The 25,329-nt window shown below is 38.0% G+C and overlaps 1 protein-coding gene across 2 annotated transcripts in view; it reads right to left on the minus strand.

The window, feature by feature from the left end:
- Positions 1-25,329, minus strand: part of slc39a11 (solute carrier family 39, member 11) — a 154,495-nt gene that overhangs the window by 127,367 nt on the left and 1,799 nt on the right. For both annotated transcript variants that reach the window (XM_030400710.1, XM_030400709.1), the window contains exon 3: positions 23,473-23,511. In XM_030400710.1, coding sequence (XP_030256570.1) covers positions 23,473-23,511 — 39 coding nt within the window. The remainder of the gene's footprint in view (positions 1-23,472; positions 23,512-25,329) is intronic.

Raw genomic sequence — 25,329 nt, forward strand, 5'->3', positions numbered from 1 at the left:
TAGCCTAACTTGCAGCATGACTGTGTCATTTGGTCCTCCACTTTGGTTCCTCTTCAAACTGTTCTTGCCGGACACGGTGTGACGGACACAGTTGTCTGCAGTACAGGGGCCACACAGGGAACAGTTCTGGCCCCTTTCCTGTTCACCCCGTACACCGCAGGAGGAGAGGGATCGCAGGTCCTTTCTTCTTGCTGCTGTCAGACTGTACAACCAGCACTTCTCCCAATAGACCTCGCTCTGCACTCTGCAATACCACTATACAAAACTCATTTCTGGTCTGCACTATCTGGTACATTTTTTCAATAACTATATTTATCATTTGTATTTGTAAATAAAAATTCAGTGCCACACTGTTTATTTTGTACTATATCATGTCTATATGTATAAACGAGTTTATTCTATTTCTTACCTTTTTAATGATGCTGTTTATTTTTTACTATTGTTATTGTTGGTTGTAATATTCTGTCCTTTGGCTGCTATGGCACACACATGTCCCCATTTATGGGACAATAAAGGAATACTGATTCTGAATACTGATATAATATTGTACAGGGCTCATAATCATCAATTATCACAATTTGAATAGTAACGATGCCCAAACTGAACGGCCACTGATATTGGCTGATGTTTATGTTGTATCTCTGTAAAAGCTGTTCAGAAGAACAGATCAGATTAACACGTGGGACAGTTTCTCTATGCACAGCTTAAATGCCATATTTTTCATTTACATTTAACGCATTTAGCAGGCTTTTTTGTCCAAAGTGACTTAAAGTAAGTCATACACTAATGGCGGTGGCTGTCATGCAAGGTGCCGACCAGCACAGAAGGAGCTTTTTGGGGGTCAGTATCTTGCCCATGGACACTTCGACATGCAGACCAGGTGAATTAAACCAGCGACCTTCTGATAACAAGGCACTGGGTCTACCCCTGAGCCACAGCCACCCCAGCTGCCAAAACACAGTGCAGGGCAAACTATTGCTATGCAAATGACTATCGGACCTCAGGCAGATACGAAGATTCGGAAATTATACCGTGGTACAGTTTCATTTATCCCCGATGGGCTCGCTGGCAGGACCTTGCAAATATGTAATGCAGATTAAACCAAGAGGGCACTGAAAATCTGTATTGAAATTGGATTGGGGTGCTAACAGCTAACAGAGCTAATAGCTTACAGCAGAATTAAACACACAGCATGCATGAGAGTTACAAGGAAAACTTTAACTGCAGTTCAAAAAAAAAAATGCACATCAACTGAGTACAGTTTAGAGGTAAAAGAGCTTTGAATTTGGAGTAACAGATACCTTACATCAGTTTACATTTTACCAAACTTCTGTAAAGATGAAACGAACCAGAACCACCGGCAGTGGAGCAGTGATTCCTGGGCACAAAGACTGAAAGAACTGAAACTATGACACTAGATTCTGTGTCCTTTTTTTCAGATAAGTTTTCATTTCCTTTCAAATTCCTTTGAATTGTTTAAAATAAATAAAATAATGTATTTCCTTAACATTTAATGGTGTTTTTACTAGGCCACCAATAACTGCCAACAGATATAACAATTAAGGTAAAGAAACCTTGTTTTCATCGATGAATGGTATTGGCCTCGAAATCCTGATTGGCACAGTCTTATAGCCAACATTTAGATTTTTTTTATTCTGTGATTTATAACTAAGTACGACATTTTTGATAGAATCTAATCATCTTTGCAGCCTGACAGAAACACCTTATAATTTTTCCATTTGAATTATTCTTGTCTAAATTTCGACAGGAAGACTAACAGATGAATGGTATTGGCCTCAAAATCTTGATTGGCGCACTCTTATAGCAAACATTCAGGTTTTTTTATTTTTTTATTTATCACGAAGAAGGACTTTTTTTGGATAGAATCTAACCATTTTCGCAGCCTGACAGAAACGGAAAGAACCAATCATTTTTCCATTTTAATTATTCTTGTCTAAGTTTTGACAGGAAGACTAACAGCTAAATCAAACTACTCAAAATGCTCTTTTCATTAAAGACTCCTTCTAGACACCATAGGGTGCTCTCCTTTTACAGCGCTTGAAAGCAATCATCAAAAAGCATGTGCATTATAATCAATCCTGTAATTAGTGATTACCATGCTGAGTGTGGAGGTTCCATGTAAGCAATGAACATTAATATCAGAAACCACCTCTGAGTCATGTAATGGTTTCTTAGCCATATAGTTTTGTATAAATTTACAATAAAGATTTATTAGAAGAAGGCTATGCACTACATACCTTATGTAAACCTGTTTGCAAATGCAAACTTCATAAGGAGATTGGGAGACAAGCTTTGGATGTAGACACGAAAAGCGGAAAAAATACTATATAACCCTTGCAATCATTAGTTGATTAGAAATAAAGCTAGATCATCAACCAAATTGTCCAAATAATTATTAGCTGAGCTGAATTTGTTGATAAAAGGGCAGAAAACAGACTTTGGAGATATGGAAGCTCTGATCTATGTGTCTGGCATGCTTTTGGTCTGAAGTGTGCAACCTCACCAACTGAAAATAAGCTTGAGGATGTAACTGCTGAGGTCTTTCCCTTTGCTGTGCAAAGCAAAAACAAATAAAGAGCTGTAGTCCGTCCTGTGGGGGATTCAATGCCTTTTGATTGCTTGAGTTCTTCCAGTTTCTAAAATAACTGCAGAGGGGGTTTTTTGCCAGCGGTGGTTAGTGCTTCTATCATCTAATCACAGCCTGTGGCAAAAGACGCTGTACAGAGAGTTTGATTGATTGCCAGGATAGAGACAGGCATAACACGACTTGATTACGACTCAACACAGAGGTTCTATTTCAAACGATCATTAACTGGCTCTGTGAAGTCCTTTGGATGCGTGTCAAATAATGGAAGAATGGCAAACTATATCACACATGTCTTCAGCTCACAATCTATACCGTTTCTCTGTCCTTAACCCACTTGCATTTCAGGTAAAGATTAGACAAAACTAAGCCTCAAGGTAGCTCCGCATCGATTATCCTCTAAACACGTGTGTGCTGCAAATTGCATCACTCCTTTTGGCATTTTTATGTGTTGCCCTATATTCCCCCTGTCAGTGCAGCATGTCTTACTAAGAAGAAGATGCTTCCATACATTTTTCCTCTCCAATCAATTCATCTTCCTTCCTGACAGATGTTCTACTCCATCAATCACATATCATCATCTATCCAGCTTAGAATGTCTAAAGCCATCCACTTTCGCACACTTAATCTCAGAGCTTAATCGATCTCTCATCCTACACTTCAATTCTCAATTTCTTGTCTCTCTCCTGCAATCGTCAAGGGAAAATTCAACAGTCTTTTATTTTTTTGGCTGGGGGAATAGAATGAATGTTTTTCAAAAGGGTGGTTGCATAATCAGTGGCCAAGATTCTCAATTTCACATTAAACACATTAAAACTACATGTATTTGGTGATTACCTTAAACAGACTCTGCTAAAGAATTCTGAGAAGGAAATACCAAAACTCCAACCTGAAAATCTAAGTCAGTACTGAATTTGAAAAAAGACGTCATAGGCGAACTGTAAAAAACTGCCACTTCAAAGAACAATAACATGACAATTTTAGGAAACAGTAAATACGAAATATTTCTTGCTCATAGTAAGTAAAAAAATGAATTGCCAATTTCTAGGTGACTGTGTTTTATGTTAAGTGTATTTCTTACAAGAAAATGTGATAAATATAGTTGGTAAGAATGTATGACATATAAGAGCATACCTGCCAAGAGAGTGTTCGACTGTAAAAAACAGAGGAAGATTTTCTAGGGCATCTGCAAATTGCAAACCCTCAGCAACCCACACTACACCACAGTTTAATAGATACAAGGGTATGAAAGTAAAATCACTTTTCGTTAGTCTTAAATTCAAACCTCACAGTAAAAAAGTGCAGACATTGTGAGAGAGTGTGTGTGTGTGTGTGTGTGTGTGTGTGTGTGCATGTGTATGGTGCAGAGCCATCATTGTCAAGTATATCCTCAAAAAGAATGCATAGTGGAGGCAAATGGATGATCAAATGAAACGGGAGGTAAAAGCCAATATAGGGTAAGGTCTCACACTAAGCCGAGTGAAATTTGGAAGCGTGTTTCTTCTTCTTGAGATCCTTTTCATACATTTTCATTGAAGACTGAAAAGAGATGAGGACTCACCTCTACCTCTGGGGTTTGTTTTCTAAGTACAATGACACATTCCACACCAAAACTAAGAGACATTTGATTTGTTTTCTATCACTAAATTAAGGATATAACTGGGAGAAATAATCAATTGGGAACACAGAGGGAGAAAGGGTTAGAAAAGGGGAGACTCCTGCAAAACCTGGAAGTGTTGGCAGGCATGACTAAGAATCTACAGCCATGCTAGCTGTGCTTAGAGCTAAACGCTAAAGTAAGCTTTCCAACATGCTCACAATGACCATGTTAACATGCTGATAGCAAGTATAACGTTTACCATGTCAACCATTTCCGGGTGGTTTGTTAGCATTCTTAAAAATCCTAATTAGCATTAAACACAAATTCATCCAAGGCTGATGATAGTATGTGGACATAAATCGCAGCATCGGCAAATTTACATTTTGAACTGATGATGGTGCAATAATACTAAGATAATCAAAATGTCTCCCAAATTCAATAGTAATCAGTCCCACGGTTGTCAGGAAATTTGACCTAAAACCACCTCACAGTGTTGCTACAAGAGAATCCAGGGATCACTGAAGCCATTGGGATTCATCCTCTGTGTACAAAATGTCCATCGAGTGGCTGAAATACAGTATTTCACAGGATAACTGAAAGTGCTGACAGGTGGCACTGAAAGAAAAGTCAATGGATCAACAAAGTCATCAGGCTCCATCCTCAGACAATCCAATAGCTGTTTAGCGTCGACCAAAGTGGTGTTCCTCCCTCAAGCCATGCCAAAAGCATGGCTGCAAACTTATCAAGTCAATACTACTGTAACATTGAATCAATTAATGATGAGTACTTTCTACAAACAATTACATGTATTATATGTATTGAACACTCAGAAGGGTCACCTGCAGTCTGAACCATGGAGATCAAATCCTAGAGTGGTGCATTATAGCAGTAAGACATATATAAGCATATGCAAAGCTTAAGTTAATTAAATGTTAAGCTTTTGACAGCTCTGCATATCGTAAAATACATAAATGCTACGTGTGTGTGCATCCCTAGAATTGAACATCCACGTTCCTTTGTTAATCAAAGGACCATTCTTAAAATGAAGGCTCACATCCTATTGACTTCATCCATACCTTAGAGGACATTCAACCTTGCTCCCACTCTGCTTCTGCATTGTTGTGATTGCACAGGGGACAGAGAGATTAGTCTAAAGCTATTTCAAGACCAAAGAGCAGCTTGACAGATGTTAACTGTCTACGGAGAATAGCCTGGAATGTGATCCTGAAGATGTGACATGCATTATTCATACTTTATTTTCCAACAGTATTGAGTGGGTTGTCATTCATCAAGTAAAGATATTGTCATCTATGGTTTTAGTGATATTTGAAGTACTTTCTTAATTGTCAAAGATTCAAACTGTATTTGTCTTCATTTACAAAAAGGGCTACGCCAAGATGCTTGGAGATTGGAGGAAATGTAAAACCACTGTGGCATTCCTGTTTAGAGGTGCAATATAAAAGGGAAATTCATACAAGCCGACTTTGCTCCTGACTTATCACTGCCAACTCATCATTGCTGCAGAAGAAACTGTGTCTTGACATCTAGGAAAGGCAGTTGAAAAATCAGCTACACTGTTTTACCATATACAGCAGGAGAAACTAAAGTGAAGCACCGTAAACAGTAAGACAACAGACTAAAAGAACTCATCAGTGACAGACACAGTGAGGGAGCTTTGAGACATCCCCTGTACATGCACAGGTGAAGCAATTACAGTTAAATAGGCAGCATAATTAAGAGGGCTTCAATGATCTGAATCATCACTTGAGAAGACGTTGAGTCGACTCACACTTTGCTGAATGAATCAATGCACTTTTGTTTTTGTTTTTTTAGTGCAATGCAGGAGCAACGGCATTGGCAGGCTGTAAAGCTTGCAGTCTCAAAATGATCACAATCTCCAAAACTGACAGAGTGGAAGCTTAAAAAAGGTGATAGAAATGAAGGGCAGTGGGAAACCGGGCATTGTGACACCAATGTCTTGTGATTACAGTGTCATCAAAGCACCCAAGACCAGAATCTGCAAATATCATCACCATCTTGATTACTACATTGCTATATGAGACTAAGCCGATCTTTGGACACCGCATTCATTTTGATCCCAGCTACACACCTATGAAGTCCATGATCTAGACTGTGTGTAGTGTGTAGACAGACAGAGAGACAGACAAACACCTCTCAAATTACTCAAAACTTCTTTGTTAGTTCCCACACACAGACTCTCAAAGTGAAAACATCATGGCAGTCGTAGCTGGTAGCAATGCAGCATCACAAGATTCAGAAATGCAACCAATACTTCACTATAGAAACAAGATAATTGTGTCCTGCCACTTGCCACCAGAGAGAGCACATTATGCTAGTGCATGTTTTGTGTTTCCACTCTAAGGCTTTTCCAATTGGCACATAAAATGTCTTTTCCTGTAAAGGTTAGACAAAAGTACTTGTAGGTCAAAAGCATTTGCATTCTAAGCACTGAGCTAATAAGCATCACACAGCACTTCGGAATACAACAGCAGAGAAGCTTTGAACTTCCAGAATTACAAAGTTACAATGTGCTAATTATAGTTTCACTTTTTTTTTTTGTAATATACAGAGACAACGCATAACATTAGGCACATATTTCTTGAACAAATTAATAATTCTTTCATCTAAATAATACAGTTTTATCAATGTCTTTAATGTTGATGCAGCTGAATGCATTGCCAATATAGCTGTATTGCAGCAGTGGGTAACACACCAAAACAACTTCAAGAGGTACAAATAAGGTTTGGAAATATTACACTATCTTATACATTTGTCAATACCTAAAATTATCAAGGTCTAAAAATATTAATATTTTACCATTTCAATTGATCTAAAGATAGTTTTCTTGATTGGTTGATGACTTTTTCGGCCTTTATAAACTTGAAAAATGTTGATCAGTGTTTCCAAGAACATGTCCTCAAGTGTTTTTTTTGGTCCCCAGCCCGACGATATTCAGTTTACCATGATAGAGTCAAGAAAGAAGTTAATATTCAGATTGAAGACTCTGTATTCACAGAAGTTTGAAACTCATTGATCATTAATCAAAGCAGTTGTCAATAAATGTAATGGTTGAAAACATATCAATTAATGGTTGCAGCCCTAATAAAGACAAAGGGTAGAGCTGAGGCTGATGGGCATATGATCATTAGCCAAAATATTGGACAAAACTGAACTTTGATTTGCACCAACTTGACTTGCACCAAGTTGTAACAAATCACCCTGAGGGAATTAATGTTTAGAGATTATTTACACTGTACCAAAATTGTGAACCTCGTGGTGGTGCTAAATGAAAAGTCAGAGGATTACGAAAGTCATTTGGATTCATCCTCTGGGAACCATGAATGTCCATCTAATAACTGTTACATTTTAAGAGACTGACTTGGCAATTAGAGCCAACAAGCTCAATGGCTAATGTTATGATTATTTCAATTTACAATCATTCTGACAATTACTTTTCTGATAATCCACAAAATGCCAAAAATGGGAAAATTGCTTATCATAAATGTAATTTGATTGATTAATCAACCAACTATTGTACCACTAGTTTCAACAGTCTTTTCTCTCCCCTGCAGGTCAAAATATCATGTTCAGGCGTTCAAATGCAATCCTGCTGGCAACATCAACTCCCCTGGTGCAACTCCAGATTAAAAGCTCATCTAGAAGGGCATGTTGAGACGTCTATTGGCAGAAGGAGATGGTCGTCTTATTCTTTTTCTTGTCAACATTTTCTCTGGCAATCACTGGTTCAAAGACCTTTCCCACAAACTCACCTCTCTTACCTTTAGGCTGCTATTAAGGTGCCTGAGAGGAAAGAATTGAGCAAATGTCATGGGAAGAGGAGTAGCTAACCAGAAGCTTCCCTGCCCTATTCACATCACTAACCTCATGCTTGTAGGGATATCAATTACAATTATAGCTGCTGCGCAGTGATGGGTCGGGTCCGGGCTATTTTTTGGCAAAATTAGGCAATTCTGAGCAACAAACAGGAGAATAGGAAGACAAGACAGTTGACAACAATGTTAATTTTAGACCGCTTGAGGCTTGAACTCATAACTTCTGGAACCAAAGACTGTCATCTATCGCTCTGAGCTAATTGGCAAGTGGCATTACAACAGTGGCTTCACAAATTGTTATCAAGTAGGGGTGGTGAAAAAAATTGATAATTGATGAATCGCGATTATAATGTTGACGAGTATGATTCGATTATTAAATTTCCAAAGATCAATTTAAAAAATAAAAAAAAATAAAAAAATATTATTTTTTTTTTTAAATAGTAATACAAACTGGAGTCCTCCTCTTACTGGCTTCCGCTACATGGTCCACAATCTGGAGCCAAGATATGTTATTCCATCCCGGAGCTTTTTCACACTTAAATCGATTCTAAATCTTTACAAGGAGACAAAACTTTCCGTGCAAGTGTCCCTCAACTCTGCTCACAGGGTAGCAATAACCTGTGATGCCTGGACATCCAGAGCTACAGTCTCATATGTGACCGTTACAGCTCATTATGTCAGCAGTTAATGGAAGCTAATGTCCTACGTACTTCAGACGAAAGCTATGGATGATAGCCACACAAGCGCAAATATGTGTGAGTTTCTCAAAGCAATGGCAGACGAGTGGGGAATAGAGAAACACGCCCTGGTTCTCGTCACGTACAATGCTTCTAACATGAGTCCGGCTGCTGAGCTTGGCAACTTTCTTTTAACAGTGAAACGCTACATTTAAAACAAAGTAAAAAATAATAATTTGGTTATCAAAGTTACAATATACAATATTGAAGGTGCTGTGAGGTGTTACTCCCAAGATAAGTAAAATAATTCAGCAGCTGACTGATGTTAAATGGAAGATCAATAATCGTTAATAATTGAAAATCGAATCGATAATCGTTAATAATCGAAAATCGATTTGTAATCGAATCGAGAAATTGGGCCGATTAACCACCCCTATTATCAAGACAAAAATCTAAAAAAACACATATTGCAGCATGGAGATGTTGGTAATTTGTTTTTAAAAATGATTGATTTGCTCCATAAGTGAATAACTGATGTTTAAAAATGCTGCTTGCATTGACTGCAATTATTCACATGAGAGCAGAATTCAAAATTTTCAAAAGAAATCTGTTTTTTAGGTAAAATTCTGATATTTGTCAAACATCATCTACCATGACTCTAAAAAATGTTCAATTTTTTCATGAACATTGAAGATTTATTTATCAATTTGCAGGTATATGTTTACAGTAGTGTTCACAGTCAAACATTTTCATGCACTGTAGGAAAACATTGTGGGAGGAGATTTTACAGTTTAAAAAAAACAGAGTGATGGACTTCATAATTTTTAATAGGTTTAAATGTACCAAACTTTCTTTAGTATTGGGGCTACAGTTTGATAAAAGTGTGAAGTTCTAGCAGGTTCATTTGTTATGAATTTTCAAAGTTTTAACTTTAGACGCTTGCTGTAGCGCCACCATCAGGACTATTGGCTTGGGTTTACAGCTGAGGTAATCTGGCATGAGACTGGACCTTTGTGCAAAATTTGGTTAACTTTCACCCATGGTCCGGTCCAAGCTATTTGTTTTTATTTAATTTAGAGGCTGGCTGTGATGCCACCATCAGGACAATTGTCTTGTGTTTCATGTTGAGGTCATCTGACATTTTGATCTGTCATCATCATCATCGTTGCTGGGTCTCGAACCCACAACCCCTGACACCAAGAAACAGCTCCTTACTCACTGAGCTAATTGGCTGGAAGTGAGACTTGCTGTGTAGCTTGATTTGTCAACTCAGGGAGTAACTGTCCAGGCAGCTGTTGTCAAGGCAGATTGCAAAAATGGTCAAAATGTCAGAAATTCTGTTACCTGAGCAAAAATCTGATAATACATAAATTGCATCTTGACAGCATGGAAATGTTGGTGATTTGTTTTTAACTCTAAGTTTTTTGCTTCATAAGAGAAAATCTGATTGACTCCAGTTGTTCCCATGAGAGCAGAATTCAAAATGTTCTCAAAAATTCAGTTTTTGAAATAAAATTCTGATATTTGCCAAACTTCATCAACCATGACTCCAAAATATTCTCAGTTTTTTTCAGGAAGATTGAAAATGTATTTAGCAAGAATTTGATAGTATATGTTTACAGTACCGTTTATAGTCAAACATTTTGATGCACTGTAGGCTTAATTTTTGATAGATCAAAAATCCCGAGAAACAAGTTTTGTGGAGGACGGTCTGAAGATGCTCTCTAGCAAGTTTGGTGACAATTGAGCAAAAATTGTGGGAGGAGATAGGTTTTATAAGTTTTACAGGTTTTGAAAAAAACTGAGTGATGGACTTCATAATTTGTAATGAGTTTAAGTGGACTAAAGTTTCAGCAGTATTGGGGCTACAGTTTGGTGAAAGTTTCAAAACTGTAGCATGTACTGCTGATTTTGTAGGTATTTTTACGTTTTTAAAATTTAAACGCTTATTGTGCCCCCCCCAGGAGAAATATTGACATGTCCTTGGAATTAAGTAAATCTGGCATGGGGCCGGACATTTCTGTAAAGTTTGGTGAGTTTTCGCCCTTGGGAAGTATGACTTCCTCGGAAGAAAGAAGAAAGAAAGAAGAAGAAGGAAGAAAGAAAGAATTCCTAGGAATACAATAGTGTCCTGGCAGCTTAGCTGCCCGGACCCTAATTAAACATGATATACAGTTTCTGTGAATACTAATGTGATCAGTGACATTCGACCAATTTTCCAGTTGCAGCATGTAATGCCCTGGGCTGGTTTAATTATTATGTAAGTGGCATACAGCCTGCAGCTCTCTATCGTCCCAGGATAAAGTCATGTCTTACAATTGACATAAAGCTGCGAGGAAAGCAATATGTGAGCGTGAGGACAGTTTACATTAATCAATCAATTTGCCTTTTTTTTTTTTTTTTTTTACTTATGCTGGATCTTGCAGTAAATGACTAGGATTCAGTTAGTTTGATTTGCACTCAGCCACACCAAGCAATACAATAACCGTGTTTATTCATGTAGAAAGGATAAGGACACTGTATACATAGCTGTAGAAATCTGCAGTGTTACGTCATGATTACTGTATTAATACTGCACTGTCAGTGATGGAGTGTAACTAAGCAAATTTACTCATGTACTGTACTTGCGTACAATTTTGTGGTATTTCCATTTTCTTCTTTCTACTATTTCTGCTCCACTTCATTTTGGAGCAGACCTGGTACTTGCTTAAATGCATTTATTTAGTAGATGTAGGTACTTGTTACTGTGTATATTACATTCTCCTTTTAAAATTCAATCAATTCAATGATAGACATCCAGTAACTGATGTGACTGAATGTTTTTTTAACACAAAGCGGGATGTCTTCATTAACCTAACCAAGTAGTTTCTGTGCCTGAAATGGTAAAAATGTCAGGTTATGTTATATTATGCGAAATGACTGCAAGCTCTAATTTGGAAGTCATGCAGATGCTACATTACTGATAACTTGTCTTGCCAGAAAATTACTTCTGATACTTAAGTACATTTAATATCAGATACCTCATGAGTACTAAGTACTATCTGTATGGGTGACTTTACTAAAGTAATATTCTAACACATTATCTTTTGGGTATTATAACACCATGCACTGTTTGTAAAAGAGAAATTTAGGAAAAGTTACAGGATTCCTTCTATTGTCATGAACAAATGAAATGAAACCAAAGTTCAAGAATGAATGGTTAATAAATGATAATAATAAACCATTCCATGCTAAATTAGTTCTTGTAGAGAATCTACTTAAACCAAGAAGTACAGAAAAAGAAGAGTGGGCAGTAGAATTCATTAGCAAGTAATGTGACGAGCTGAGAGGATAATTACCATCTTCAGCCCAAAACATTTACATGCCACACGAAATATGCTACAACTCCAGCACATCAAGAATGAACAATGTTGAGCACGTTAAAACATGGCCCCATATCTTCTTCCTTCAATCCGTCTTCCGCCTCACGCCTCATTCAATCACAGCTTCTCCACTTATGCATATGACTCCGTAGCCACTCAACACTGCTGTCTGATATTGACTAGCAAATTCAGATACTTCAACGCAAACAGAGAGACACTTGTATGGAAAGGTGGCGGAAGGAAGGCTTGAGAAAAAAATGTTAATTCTAATTCCATATCCCTTATGTGTATCCAGAGAGGACGAGAAGAACCTTGATAATTAAGGCATTGTAAGAGACTATTCTTTGAGGAACAAAACAAAGCCTTACTGGTCCACACAACAGAATATAAATACAAAGTGGGAGCATCTATGGTGTCCACATGTTCTGAAAATATACATGCACATGTGGATAAAATACTCTAAACATTACTGTTATGGTTTTGCTGTTTCGCAAAATAGAAACAACTAATTGAAATACCCTTCAACATACATTATCTATTCTTTCCCTGTACATGTAAATATTTATGCTTTGACTGCACTCGAGTCTTCACAACTGAGACAGAACTATTGTTAGGTATTCCTGATAGCTACCAATTATGCCTCAGGAAAGCCTCATGGCAACAGAACTGATGCCCACATGGACAAATGCCTACACCGTTTCGACAATACAGCTTCTTCAGGCTCACTTTAAACGTCTGTGCATGGAATGACGAAAATCTATGAAGCGTCTTTTGAAGGTGGTGTGGGCTGAATTCTGTTGAAGATAACACCTTAAGAAAATCTTTTTAATAACATCAAATGTAGTTTATTGGCAAACTCCCTCAATTTCACACTGGGTTACAAGCAGGTGATATACAGGCCATTTGTTTCTTTTTTAGCGCATGAATTACATTACACAAATCTTATTGTCATCTATATGGGTGGGCAGGCGACCATCTGGAGCCAGAAAACGACATGCATTTAAAAAAGTTTAAAGGAGTGACTAACTTTCTCATAGTAATTAGGCTGCCTATTCAGATTCCTCATCCCTTCTCCTTCCATCAACGGGCCAGTCTAAATTTGACTGTATTTTCAGTCGCCACTGTTTGAGTGATTGCTTTGTTTCTGGCTGAGAAAGCTCTATATTACCTGCTGTTTGATTTTTAGATCAAAGATTTTGGACTGATGTTTTTGCAGAACAAAACCAAAAAAAAAAAATGATCATGGGCTTACAATGGTAAGAGTGTAACATGTGATTATAACAGTACATTACAGAGGTGTTAAGAATCACTGATTGGATTTGAATTTTGACCCCGAAGGTCCAGTGTGTAGGATGAAGTGGGATTTAGGGGCTGAAATTAATTATAAAATTTACAATAATGTTATTTGTTGATAATCAAATGACACTGAGAAATATTGTCTTTTATTTACCTAAGAATGAGTCTTTTATTCTTACAAATGAAGCAGCCTCTTTCAGTGGGGATGCCCCGCCATGTTTCTACAGTTGCCAAGAGTGGACAAACAACACACTGGCTCTAGAAAAAGGCCTTTCATGATTTTTTTTTGCTTTTAGAGAGGAGCATGTAGCACGATGAGGGTGTTCACTTCATGTACAAATGCTGCCTTCCCTCCGAGGGGACCACTAGGCCAGAATCAAAGAAAGAAACTGAATATTTTATGTTATCCATTCAAAATGTGTGCATGCTTTCCAATGCCTCTCTCCTCTGCTCTCAGCTGCCTGTGTGTCTCATTGCATGAGCAGAGTCCACTCACGGAACATGACATGGAACGGAGCAGACATTACTTGAGTCAACAACAGGATGTTTTGTGATCTGCTTCACCTGTTTTCTTTTTGGAAAGTAAAACATTGTGGCTGAAGATTATGGGTTTTGCATTTACTTTGACAATTATGGAGCTAGAACGGTGACTTTAAAATTTGGCATCCAAAAAAAAAAATTGGCATTGAAAACAAAACCAGTACTGAAAAAGGAAACATTGTTATTGAAACATTTGTATTGAGAACAGTTGTATTGGCATTGAAAAAAGTATTGGCACTGAAAAAAGAAAATAATTCAAATAATTCAAATCCGAAAATCTTATCTTTTTATTTTATTGGGATTTTTTTGTATTTTTCAATGACAATCTTCAGATTTTTTCTTCATGTCACTTTTTTTTCAGTGACAGATTTTTTTTACAATGTCACTTTTTTTTCAGTACTAATTTTCAGTTTCAACTTTCTGTCACTGTTTTGGCGTCGAGAGGGAGGGGCCTGAGGGGAGGGGCAAGTAGAGCATGGTATGCATATCATTTGAGAAGGTAATGGCAGCAGCCTGCGGGAAGGCGGGGCTGGATGGTCCAGCCACAATACCATTGTAGGATCCGTGTGCCGGCCGTCTCTGGGCAACACAGAGTCCAACTACCTCGCGGACTTTTCTTCAAGCTCTCTCCTGATGTGCCCAAATCTCTGTGTATCTGGCAGTGCTCTGGTCTGCTACCCGAGCTCTGTGCCACCATACCTCTACCGGAGACCGGATCTCTATATGCGTATGGAGTGTGGTAGTAGTACTGAGCTAACGAGCATTAGCCCCAGCTGTGTCGAGCACTGTGCCACCGTACCGCTGTACACGCATACAGAGACCGGACAATAAAAGAGAGTGCTTGGAGAAAAGTCAGTCAGTTATGAAAATATGTGTCTGTTACTTGATTACAGCCGTCTGTTGTACTTTACTATGAACCACAGTAGCACAATCACAGCTGACTTTCCCCGCATACTGACTTGTTGAGTTTATTCGCTTCGACTCAAAGGAGGGATTGTAGGAATAATGATATTATTCACATGAACTGAGTTTATTGGGGAGCTCCGGTCTCCGGTAGCGGTATGGTGGCACAGAGCTCGGGGAGCAGACCAGAGTGCTGCTGTCGGCGCTGCAGCCCCGGCTCGGAACAACAGAACAAGCTAGAATAGCCTGCTGTTGTACTGTTGTGCTAACTGTGGCTAAAGCTCTGTGCTCTGCGCCCCGGTACTACTAACGTTACCACACTCCATACGCATGTAGAGACCGAAGCTAGGGAGCTCCGGGACAGAACCAGATACACAGAGACTTGGACACATCAGGAGAGAGCTTGAAGAAAAGTCCGCGAGGTAGTTGGACTCTGTGTTGCCCAGAGACGGCCGGCACACGGGCTCTTAAATGGTGAATTGTGGCTGGATCGTCCAGCCCCACCTTCCCGCAGGCTGCTGCCATTACCTTCTCAAATGATATGCAAACCACGCTCTACTTGCCCCTCCCCTCAGGCCCCTCCCCTCAGGCCCCTCCCTTTCAACGCCAAAACAGTGACAGAAAGTTGAAACTGAAAATCAGTGACACTGGAAAAAAGTGACATGAAGAAAAAATCTGAAGATTGTCATTGAAAAATACAAAAAAATCCCAATAAAATAAAAAGATAAGATTTTCGGATTTGAATTATTTTCTTTTTTCAGTGCCAATACTTGTTTCAATGCCAATACAACTGTTTTCAATACAAATGTTTCAATGAAAATGTTTCCTTTTTCAGTACTGGTTTTGTTTTCAATGCCAATTTTTTTTCTGGATGCCAAATTTTTAAGTCACCGTTCTGGCTCCATAGACGATCAGGACCTGTTGTCTGAACCAGAGCAGCAAATAATTTGTTCTTTTCACATCTCAATTGCAGCACGTTACAGATACACTCCCTATGTTTATAACTCATTAAAATAGCTTATAATGTATTATTTTAATTAGTTATACAATAGTCAGTGAACATACTATTGAATTTTCCATTAAAAAAAGGCAGTAGAAATGTTTGTGTATGCTGTTAATTATAGCTCCAAGAATGAAATATTCATTGGCAAAAATCTGAATCAGACTTAAAAAAAATTTGAAATCAACACAGGCAAAGTAAATTGCAATCAGATCATAAATAATAAGTACGGCATAAAGCTGAACATATTTTGTTACCACTGACCACTGTTACAATCTCCCTCCATAAAGACCGAATCACAATGTTTGTTTACAATAACCTCTGGGTAGAAAACCCCCACACCACACATTAGCTTACATAAATTCTAATTGTCATTTTTCGTTGTTTCAAAGTATATACATCTAATTCATCTAAAATACATTTGATGCTCTTATATCTCATTAATAACAACACTGTTAATGTTAACACTGTTGGGCCACAGACAAAAGAAAATGACAGCTTGAGTTTCCTCCTAACTAGCGGTTAGTGTGGGATTCCATGCTGTTGTGTAGGTATCAAAAAAGTAAGCACAGCAGAACTGCCAGACAGCTCGGACCATCGTATTATCCTATGTAATTTCAAACGTTACAGTACAACACTATTAAACAGGCTTGCCAATTTCACCACAGACTCCACAATGCAAGCCAATGGCCACTTTTCTACTAGCATGTAGCACTGTTGTTGTTATCCCGACGTCACAGTGATTCAGTCTATATGGCTTGTTTTTAACCCACTTTAGTCTTTAGTCCAGAGATGACAACTAACCCATTTCCTTTAGTACTGAGAACAAAGGCAAAAGATATGGCTTGAAAATAAAAAAATAAATACAAAAATAAATAAAATAAATAAGAAGGGGCACTTTGTAATATGAAAAAAATATATTTATACAAATTACATCCTACTGACTCATTTGGCTTCCACTAGCTCATTATAGTCCAGCATCTTTCACTGGGGTTTTCATCCATGTGCATTTATGTGATGATTTGACTCTGCAGTTGTATACCCGCATAGTCTATGCTCATTTGTGCGTCATGTGGACTCAGGCCATACAGCTGGAACATCAAGAATCATGCATGCATAACCACTTACATGTGTTGACACTGTGGTATTAATTAATTTAGTGTTTTCATTTATGCACGGACCAATGATTTTATTAATTTAAGTGTCCATGACATTCACAGGGAAGCCAGAAGCCACACATTTTTTCAATTCTGTGGCAGTAAATAAATGATCATGTGTGGTATTAGATCTCTGATGGGCAGTAAACACACAGTTGTGACATCCCACTTTTTCAGCAATATTTACTCCTTGATGCATATTAAACATAAATTGTAAAAGCTAATTTTTACAGTGTTTTTGTGGGTAGACTGATGCTATGCCTTATACTGGAATAGTATAGTAATTCCTATTCTAGGGTAGTAATATGTGTGAAAGGAGCAAATCTCAACTCTTCTGAGCCTGTTAGCAACCATGAACTTTGGAACTTGTATTATCTGGAGATTAAATTCTGGGAGGCGTGCTCCTTGTCTCCTGAAGAATAAAATAATCAATGATGTATTACTAAGCATAAAATCGTGTACTACTATTTCTTCCAATCACAAGGAACAGAAACACCTACAGTAATACAACTCATTTGTATTGGCTACCACTTTTTAAAGAAAACATTTTTTTGCCCAGACTACATTCACTGGCAACAGTTTGTTCCAGTGCAGCGGGTAGTCTGACGTTGTTACACAGCAGTTAAACTTTTTCGCCAATGAAAACTGTTTGTACATGTTTGTAATACGTAAAAAAAACAGCTGGAGTCCGCTTCGTAAACTGTATGAGGAGGAATAACTGTCATGTCGCATCAAGTGAGCCCTGAAAAATGACCCAAAATAATAACTTAAAGCAACAGAGGACCGGGCTGAAGCGTCATTCACAGTAACTGCTTTCTTTAACAATTCCGTCATTGCCTAAAAAATGCCAACAGAGGTAGGACTAGATGGAAAGTAGGACAGAAATAAGATAGAATAAAATACATTATCATAAGCTATCATTCTTTGCCTGGAATCACAGAGTCGTTGTGTTCGGGAACAGCATGACGTTATTTTCTGCTGTTATAAAGACTCCACGGCATGTCAGTGTGTGCTGTCCATCTGTGTCTGAATCTGTGTATGTGTGCATGCATGTGTGTGTGTGTGTGTGAAATTGTTGTTCGATTCAGGGCCTGTGAGTTAAGGGGGGAGAGCAGATGTAAAGCACAACAACAGAATGGCATCTGAATCACATGAGAAGTGAGAGCCATGACACATGCATGTCATGGAACACCCACAGAGAGACGCAAACACACACACGCACACACGCACACACACACACACACACACACACACACCATTTATCTTTCATGTAAGACTTAGAAGTATTGTGCAGGACCTGATCGTGGCTATCCTGCAGGGAAAAAGAGTTTTGTGGCTGAGGTTGAACTTTGAACTTAAGTGCACGCTCTGCTACTGTGTGAATACCTGCTGTGTAAAACATAGTGTCATGACCACTCAAATACATATAGAACATGTGCATATAGTATGTTAAAATGGAGTTCTCATAATTTCATCACACCAGCTCTGTCTCCAAGATGAGCTGTGACTGATGCACAATCCCACTACACCCCTTTCCCCCTACCACTTGCCATTTTGCGCTTTCACGCCTGGGGGTAGGGCAAAGTGTAAGGGGTACATGGCTCCCTAAACAGATGTCTGTCAGGGGCACACTGCAAAACAAGGGATAATTTGTTGCCCTTTCCTCTGTAAAACCCATAAAACAGTAACTCCTAGTTTGCCAAGGTCAATGTAGCTAACTAGCTAGCTGGCCAACGTTACATTGTTATTTCTGATTTTTGTATGAAAGTATCGCATTTTGACGTATTTCAATGAAGAATAATGTATGAGTGTCTTGAAGTGTTGTCACCTTTTGTAAGTGAAGGGCTGTGACAGTTTCTTCTACCTTAAAATATGAAACATCATGGCAAAGAAGGATCAGCATCTGTATAAGTTCTACGATTCCAGTGAGGGATTTGACAGCCAAGGGCAACAAAAAGTGTTTTTGCGGGCTTGACTTTGTTACAAGTAAAACGCATGAACTAGGTCTTGGGCTGAATAAAGCTGTGAACTTCTGAAGCTATGAACCTCTAGGATGGGTCATGACTTCTATGTATATATCTACTGTATAAGGAGTGTCTGGAGAAACTCCACCATGACTGTCTGCGTACTAGGCAACCACTGTCAAACTGTCAGGGAATACCAATAACTTTCCCTTGGTATGATATGTAAAGATCCATCAAACTTAGTATAAACTACGTGTTTCTTTTGTAGAAGGTGTCACTGCTGTGACACCATTTACATTACTAGCATAGTAATCCTGACAGCTGCCCTCCTGCTTGTATCATCAGCCATAGAGCCTACAACTTCTTAGTATCAAAGAGATATTGCCACTTGAGGTGGTACCAAATTCTGATCTTGCCCATGGACCATATGGAGAACAGTAGGGATCATTACACCAGATTTATAGATTTTATTGAGTGTCACTCGACAGCTAGCACTGTTTTCAATTTATGCTTTGTTGAAATCGACGAGGCAAGTTGTTTTCTCAAAAATACATTATTTCTGTCAGTTCCTCTCTTTTTTAACTTCCTTCTTCATTAATTACCCCAATATTTTTACCTGCCTTAACAATTGACTGATGAAGCCCCTTTTTCCAATCTGTATTTTTAATTTAGTATATCTCTAATGCATAGTTACAAATGTCATCAAAAATAATTTATGAACAGATGTCAATATTATAGTCAATGCCATGATACAGTTTTCATTGTGTTAAATTGAGATTAACTAGAACGTAACGTCTTTAATTTGTACTGACTAGAGTTTTGATTTAAAATTGTTAAAAAATGTAATAAAATTAATGTGTGAGTACTTGTTTGTCAAACATTTTGAGGAGCCAATTATGTTCTTGTAAATAGGCCTTGGCGATTAAATGATAACGATGATAAAAGAAAATAGTGTGATAACATTTTAGATAGTTTTAAGTGTATGCATTATATGCAAACTAATGGAAAGCCAAGGCTAATGCAATTTTAGTATTTATGCTAGACCCATCCGCAATAACAAACTAACTTTTTTTTTTCACACAGACTGAGTAAAAAAATGCTGGCTAAAACATGAACTGTTTGGTAAATTATCCAGTATATTGATTTGCAATACACATCCAGCAACAGAATTATTAAAGGCACATTTGAAATGTGAATTTATAACCACAAACTTATATCATGAAGCCACTCCTCAGGTGAAACTCTTTTGGATTTCAGACTAAGGTAAAAGCTTGTCAGACTAAATTGTTTGCAATGGTTATGCTTTGCACCATAAAAATAGGATCATTTGAGGGTAAAGGGGCAGGCAAAAGGGGTTAAAAGAATGATTTAATGAATTCCTAGGACGATCTAGGACTGAATATATCACTCTTACTTCATTAAATGTAACATTCCCTTACTCAGTGTCTGCTTCCGTTCTTTAAACTGGCTCCTACTATCTGTTTGACCTTGATTAACTGTCCATCTGCAGCCTAGGAGTAATCCCAAGGCCGGTCAGGACATTCTTTGAAAATGGCTTAAAAGGAGAACCGATCTGCTCCTCCCCCTCTCCATCTCCAGTCAATCCACATGGGTATATTTTTTCTCAGAAACTGATACAGCTGAAAAGTTAAATTTTGTCCAATATAAAAGCCACATGGAGCAGCAATCTCGCTACTTGGCACAGCAAGATCTCAGATCCACAACATCAGTGAGTGTGCAGGACTAGTGTTTACAGCCAGCATTCAACAAGCACAAAGTTAGCTGCTCTCAGGACCAGCACATCTTTCTCCATCCATATACCCAGTTATAGCACCATTACAGTTTATCGTGTTTTCTTTCCATTAATTAGGTACAAACATAGACAATTACAGTTACATACAAACCTAACTGAACCCAAGGTAGACAGATTATTCATCAAACATGAAGTCAGGAAGGTTCTTGTAACAGACTTCTGGCATTCTGCTATGCCACCAGCTACAGTCATCACTAAAGTAGTATGGGATCGTCAGGGACATAACCTTACATACAATATGCAGGGAACACTATGAAAAATTTAGTTTCTTAATAAAATAAATTACTGGAAAAGCATATTATGCCAACACGCGTCTGTATAATTGGAGAGACTCTGCCAGATTGTATAAAAAATTCATAGTATTCATGTTGAGTGGCTAAGTTAATAAAAAATATACTTCGAAAAGATATGTGTCTCACAAGATTAGAAATAAGTGCAGCAAATGTTTGACCAAAGCAATCCTCAGCTCCTTTCTGTCTATATCTTATTTCAATTGAATGTTTAACAGCATCAGCACAGCATGGAACATCACTGTAAGCTGTTAAGACCAAAACAGAGAGAAGTGAGACAGGGCTTGATGAGATTAGAAAAATCTTTTCTAGGAACTGTGGACAATCGCTAGTCATGTGGCATTAGTCTTATCAACTGGGCCAGCAATTATAGACAAACTCAGAATCACTAGGAAGAATCACATTTACAGTTTCATTAGGATAACAAGACACATCCATCTCACAAGATTACCTACAAAGCTTTCTACATGCAAGAGTTGTGAACGGTAAAATCTAATTAATGAGAATGTCTTGTAGATTTCTAAGAGTGACCGTAGGTACTATATTTATATACACTATATATTTTGAAGTAAAAAAACGTGAAAAATATGACTGTATTGCAAACTAAGTGCAGGTTAATCAAATAAAGAAAAAATGTATACATTTTATTTTTCAAAAAATTATAGTTACCTGTATAGACAAGGCAATTCTTTCAGTCTTTAAAGGGCTTACACCACTTTTTAGCTGGAATACTTAATTAAGAAGTTCACTGGCCTGGAACTTTGATATAAACAAGCCTTGGGCTTGGTGGTGTACCCACTGCTAATACACATGGAGCAATAATTTTATGTAAACTTCAAAGCTGCATTAATCATCATTAGGGCTGGGGCAATGCGTCAACATAATCGATAAATTGATAAATATGTTGATTTACGTAACGTGCGTCGACGCGGAGGATGCAAGCAGTATCCCCATCATGCTCGAGCACTTGAAGCGGAAGCATCTGGGATGGCTGGAATTACATGGAACCCCTGTGCCAAAACGCCGCAGGTTGGTGTGACGTTGTGGGAGTGTCACTCCATGGTCCCTGTGTGTGACGTGTTGGGGACCCCAACTGATCATTTTGCCGAAGGACGAAGCTGCTATGTTTTTATTCTACTGGCATGCTGGTCCGACTAGTGATTCTTTGTCCTAATCGATGGATTAAAATGAACAGTAAACAACCAGGATGAAGCAGATCACTGCTGTGTTTTAAACTGGGGGACAAGACCGTACAAAAGTTAAAAGTGAAACTTACAATACACAAAAAAATGTCTGTTGTGTTCCCTCTGTAGTATTTATCCATGCTAACTAATATGCCTTCTGGATCGCCAGTTTATGTGGGGCTGCTTTTCTCAAGGATTACACAGGTAACCAGTTAAGACTGGGCAATTGTTTGTTAGGGAATAATGTCCTGCAGTGCATACTTATACATACTACTTCATATTTGTTTGTTGACAATTGAAAATGATTGAAAAAAATATTGATATAAACGACAAGTTTAAAAATGATATTTTGGGTAAATCTGTTGTTTTATTAATTGAGTAAAAAAAGAAAAGAGTAGAATAATCCAAAAATAATCAATAGATTACTCAATTTAAAAAAGTATCATTAGGTGCAGCCCTGATCAATATTTTATAGTAACAATGAATCAAATGTCCTATGAAAGGTTTTGATTGTAGCAACACACTCACTAATCACACAAACAACTTTCATCTGACTCTAAAGTTCATGTCAGCTCTATGGAACCTTGTGAACCGTGAACCTCTTTGTTTTGGTTTTACACTTCAGGCAGATGGAAAATAAGTTTGTGACTAGCTGGTGAACGCAAAGAACATTTAGCAGATATCAGAGTGTGGCTTCCACTAGAGATGTAATATAAGATAACTTCCATGGGTTTAAAAGCTTAAAGAGCAATTTTACCACTGTAATAGGCATCACTTCACACTTCTGGCTATGCCAGTTTAGATGGATGCTTCTGACTTCTCAGTCTGAGACACTTGATAAATATTGGCTGTGAAATGTTGCCCCCTTAGGAAATTAAAAAGGATAACTGTAATAGTCAGATAGTGGGGTTTAGGGGATGCCTTTTCTATCACAGCATAATACCTCTTTAGACATGATAGGGCCAAGAATTCCTTCTGGGGAATACTTATCTCATTTGTTTTTTGAATTACTGTGGCGTCTGGAAGTGTCAGGCTTTGTCTGTGTCTGGGAGAAACTCAGCCTGCTGCAGTGAAACGTCCAACAAAACCTAACATTGCAGCATCCTCCTACCTGTACTCTGTGTGTGTGTGTGTGTGTGTGTGTGTGTGTGTGTGTGTGTGTGTGTGTGTGTGTGTGTGTGTGTGTGTGTGTGTGTGCGTGTGGTGTGTGGTTTAGTTACAACTCACCCCAGCAGCAAAGCCTAAACTTCCATCCAAGATGCGCTTCTGAAAAGAGCAGACCAGACAAGAGAGATTGCCAAACCTCTTACTGATGACATGATCGGCAAAAATGCAATATGACCTGTGAGTTGCAACAAAAAAGTAACACCATTCAGTCAAAAGACAGGCTTCATGTGATTTACTGGAACAACCTCCAGTGACTTCTCTCTAGCTTTCTTGAACGTGTAGTGGCAGCGGCATCATTTTTTTGTATTTGTTCCACATCCATCCCTGTTGAGTTTTGGCTCTAGTGTTATAGATTGTTCCAACAGGAATATCATTTATATTTGGACACTTGATAGTGAATAAAGTGCTCCTTCTACGCAGATCTACACATGCATGAATGTATGCTGTCTGGATTGCAATGTGCAATGTCATATTTTATCTGGCTGTGGTTGTAATGGTCTTACTGTAGTGGCCCACCACTCCCCACCTACAACATTGTGGAGCCAGTCGTATGGATAAATTGTTGTCACATAACGCTTCTGCGGAGCACAAATACCTTTTAAATTTGTATGTGTCATGTGTAAAATGTATAGAATCAGAATCGGAATCCTCTGTATTGTCATTGCACAGTGTTCAACAAAATTTTAGCAGCATCTGAGTATTCACACGACATAAAATAGAGTAAAACAACATAAAAAAGAGTAAAAGTACAAGTAAAAAGTACAAGGCAGTAGTGCAAATGTAAATATATAAAAAAAGATAGATAAATATTTACAGTGTTTTTACATTTCTACAGTATGTGAGATATCTTTACATGTACATGAAGTGACTTTAATTTCAGGGAGGTGAAGGGGACAGTAGTGGAATTACATGTAGGCAACAAGGATGCCAAGCCAGTGATTCAACATTTGTAAGCTTGACACCACTGGATATACAGATACATGTCATTTATGTCATGACATAAGATTGAAAATTAAACCAATGGAAATGTAAAGTTGCAACATAAAACATATCTGTACTTTGCAGAAATGTGCATTGCCAACATTTATTCTGCCAATTCGGTTGCCCAAGCAGTTATTTCGACAATCCTCAGCTCTTCAGCTGAATGGCTGACAACATTTAAAATGTGTTGTCTAAGTATATATAATATATGATTGATTTTCTGTTTTGTTTTCATCCAGTAAATTATTATCTTATGATACATCTGATAAATGTTGTGTTCCAGTGTAATGTTTCACAGCTGTGCTGTAATAGCTTGTCTACACATCAGGTGTTTCAGCCACATTTTTCAGTTGTCCAACCACTGGGTGTCTGGCCAGCTGTCCACACAGGCAGGCCATAAAACAGCCCAAGGTGTATATTTACATTTCAATTCAATCTTTTTTGTTTTATGCACATAACTGATGCATAACATGCTCTGAGTGCTGTCAAAATGCAAGTGATTTCAATACTGTGCCTTGACACTGTATAGACAGACAGCTTTCACTACGTGGGCTGTGTAGATATTATATAACATAAACAACCTACACATATAAAGAAAAATTCTGACACTTTGGGAGATCGGCTTATTTGATTACTTGCCAAGAGTGAGGTGAGTTATGTTGCTCCGTTAAATCTTAAGTTTAAGCCTGGAAATGGTAAGCCTTGCCTAGCAAAAAGATTGAAAACAGGGAAAAAAAGATAGCCTAAGTCTGTCACAGTAACTGACCTACCGGCATCTCTAATAGTGTTAGATCCAGGTTTTTAAAAAAAAGTAAGTTGGCAATGATTTTTAGTCTGATTTGTGTTAATTAAAGGCGCTGGTACAACAGGCGTATTGTTTTACTATTTTTGACAGCGCCAGTCTAGCTGTCTTTCACCTGTTTGGTAATGTCCCCT

The sequence above is a fragment of the Sparus aurata genome, chromosome 20, assembly GCF_900880675.1.
Source record: "Sparus aurata chromosome 20, fSpaAur1.1, whole genome shotgun sequence".
NCBI classification, from domain to species: domain Eukaryota; kingdom Metazoa; phylum Chordata; class Actinopteri; order Spariformes; family Sparidae; genus Sparus; species Sparus aurata.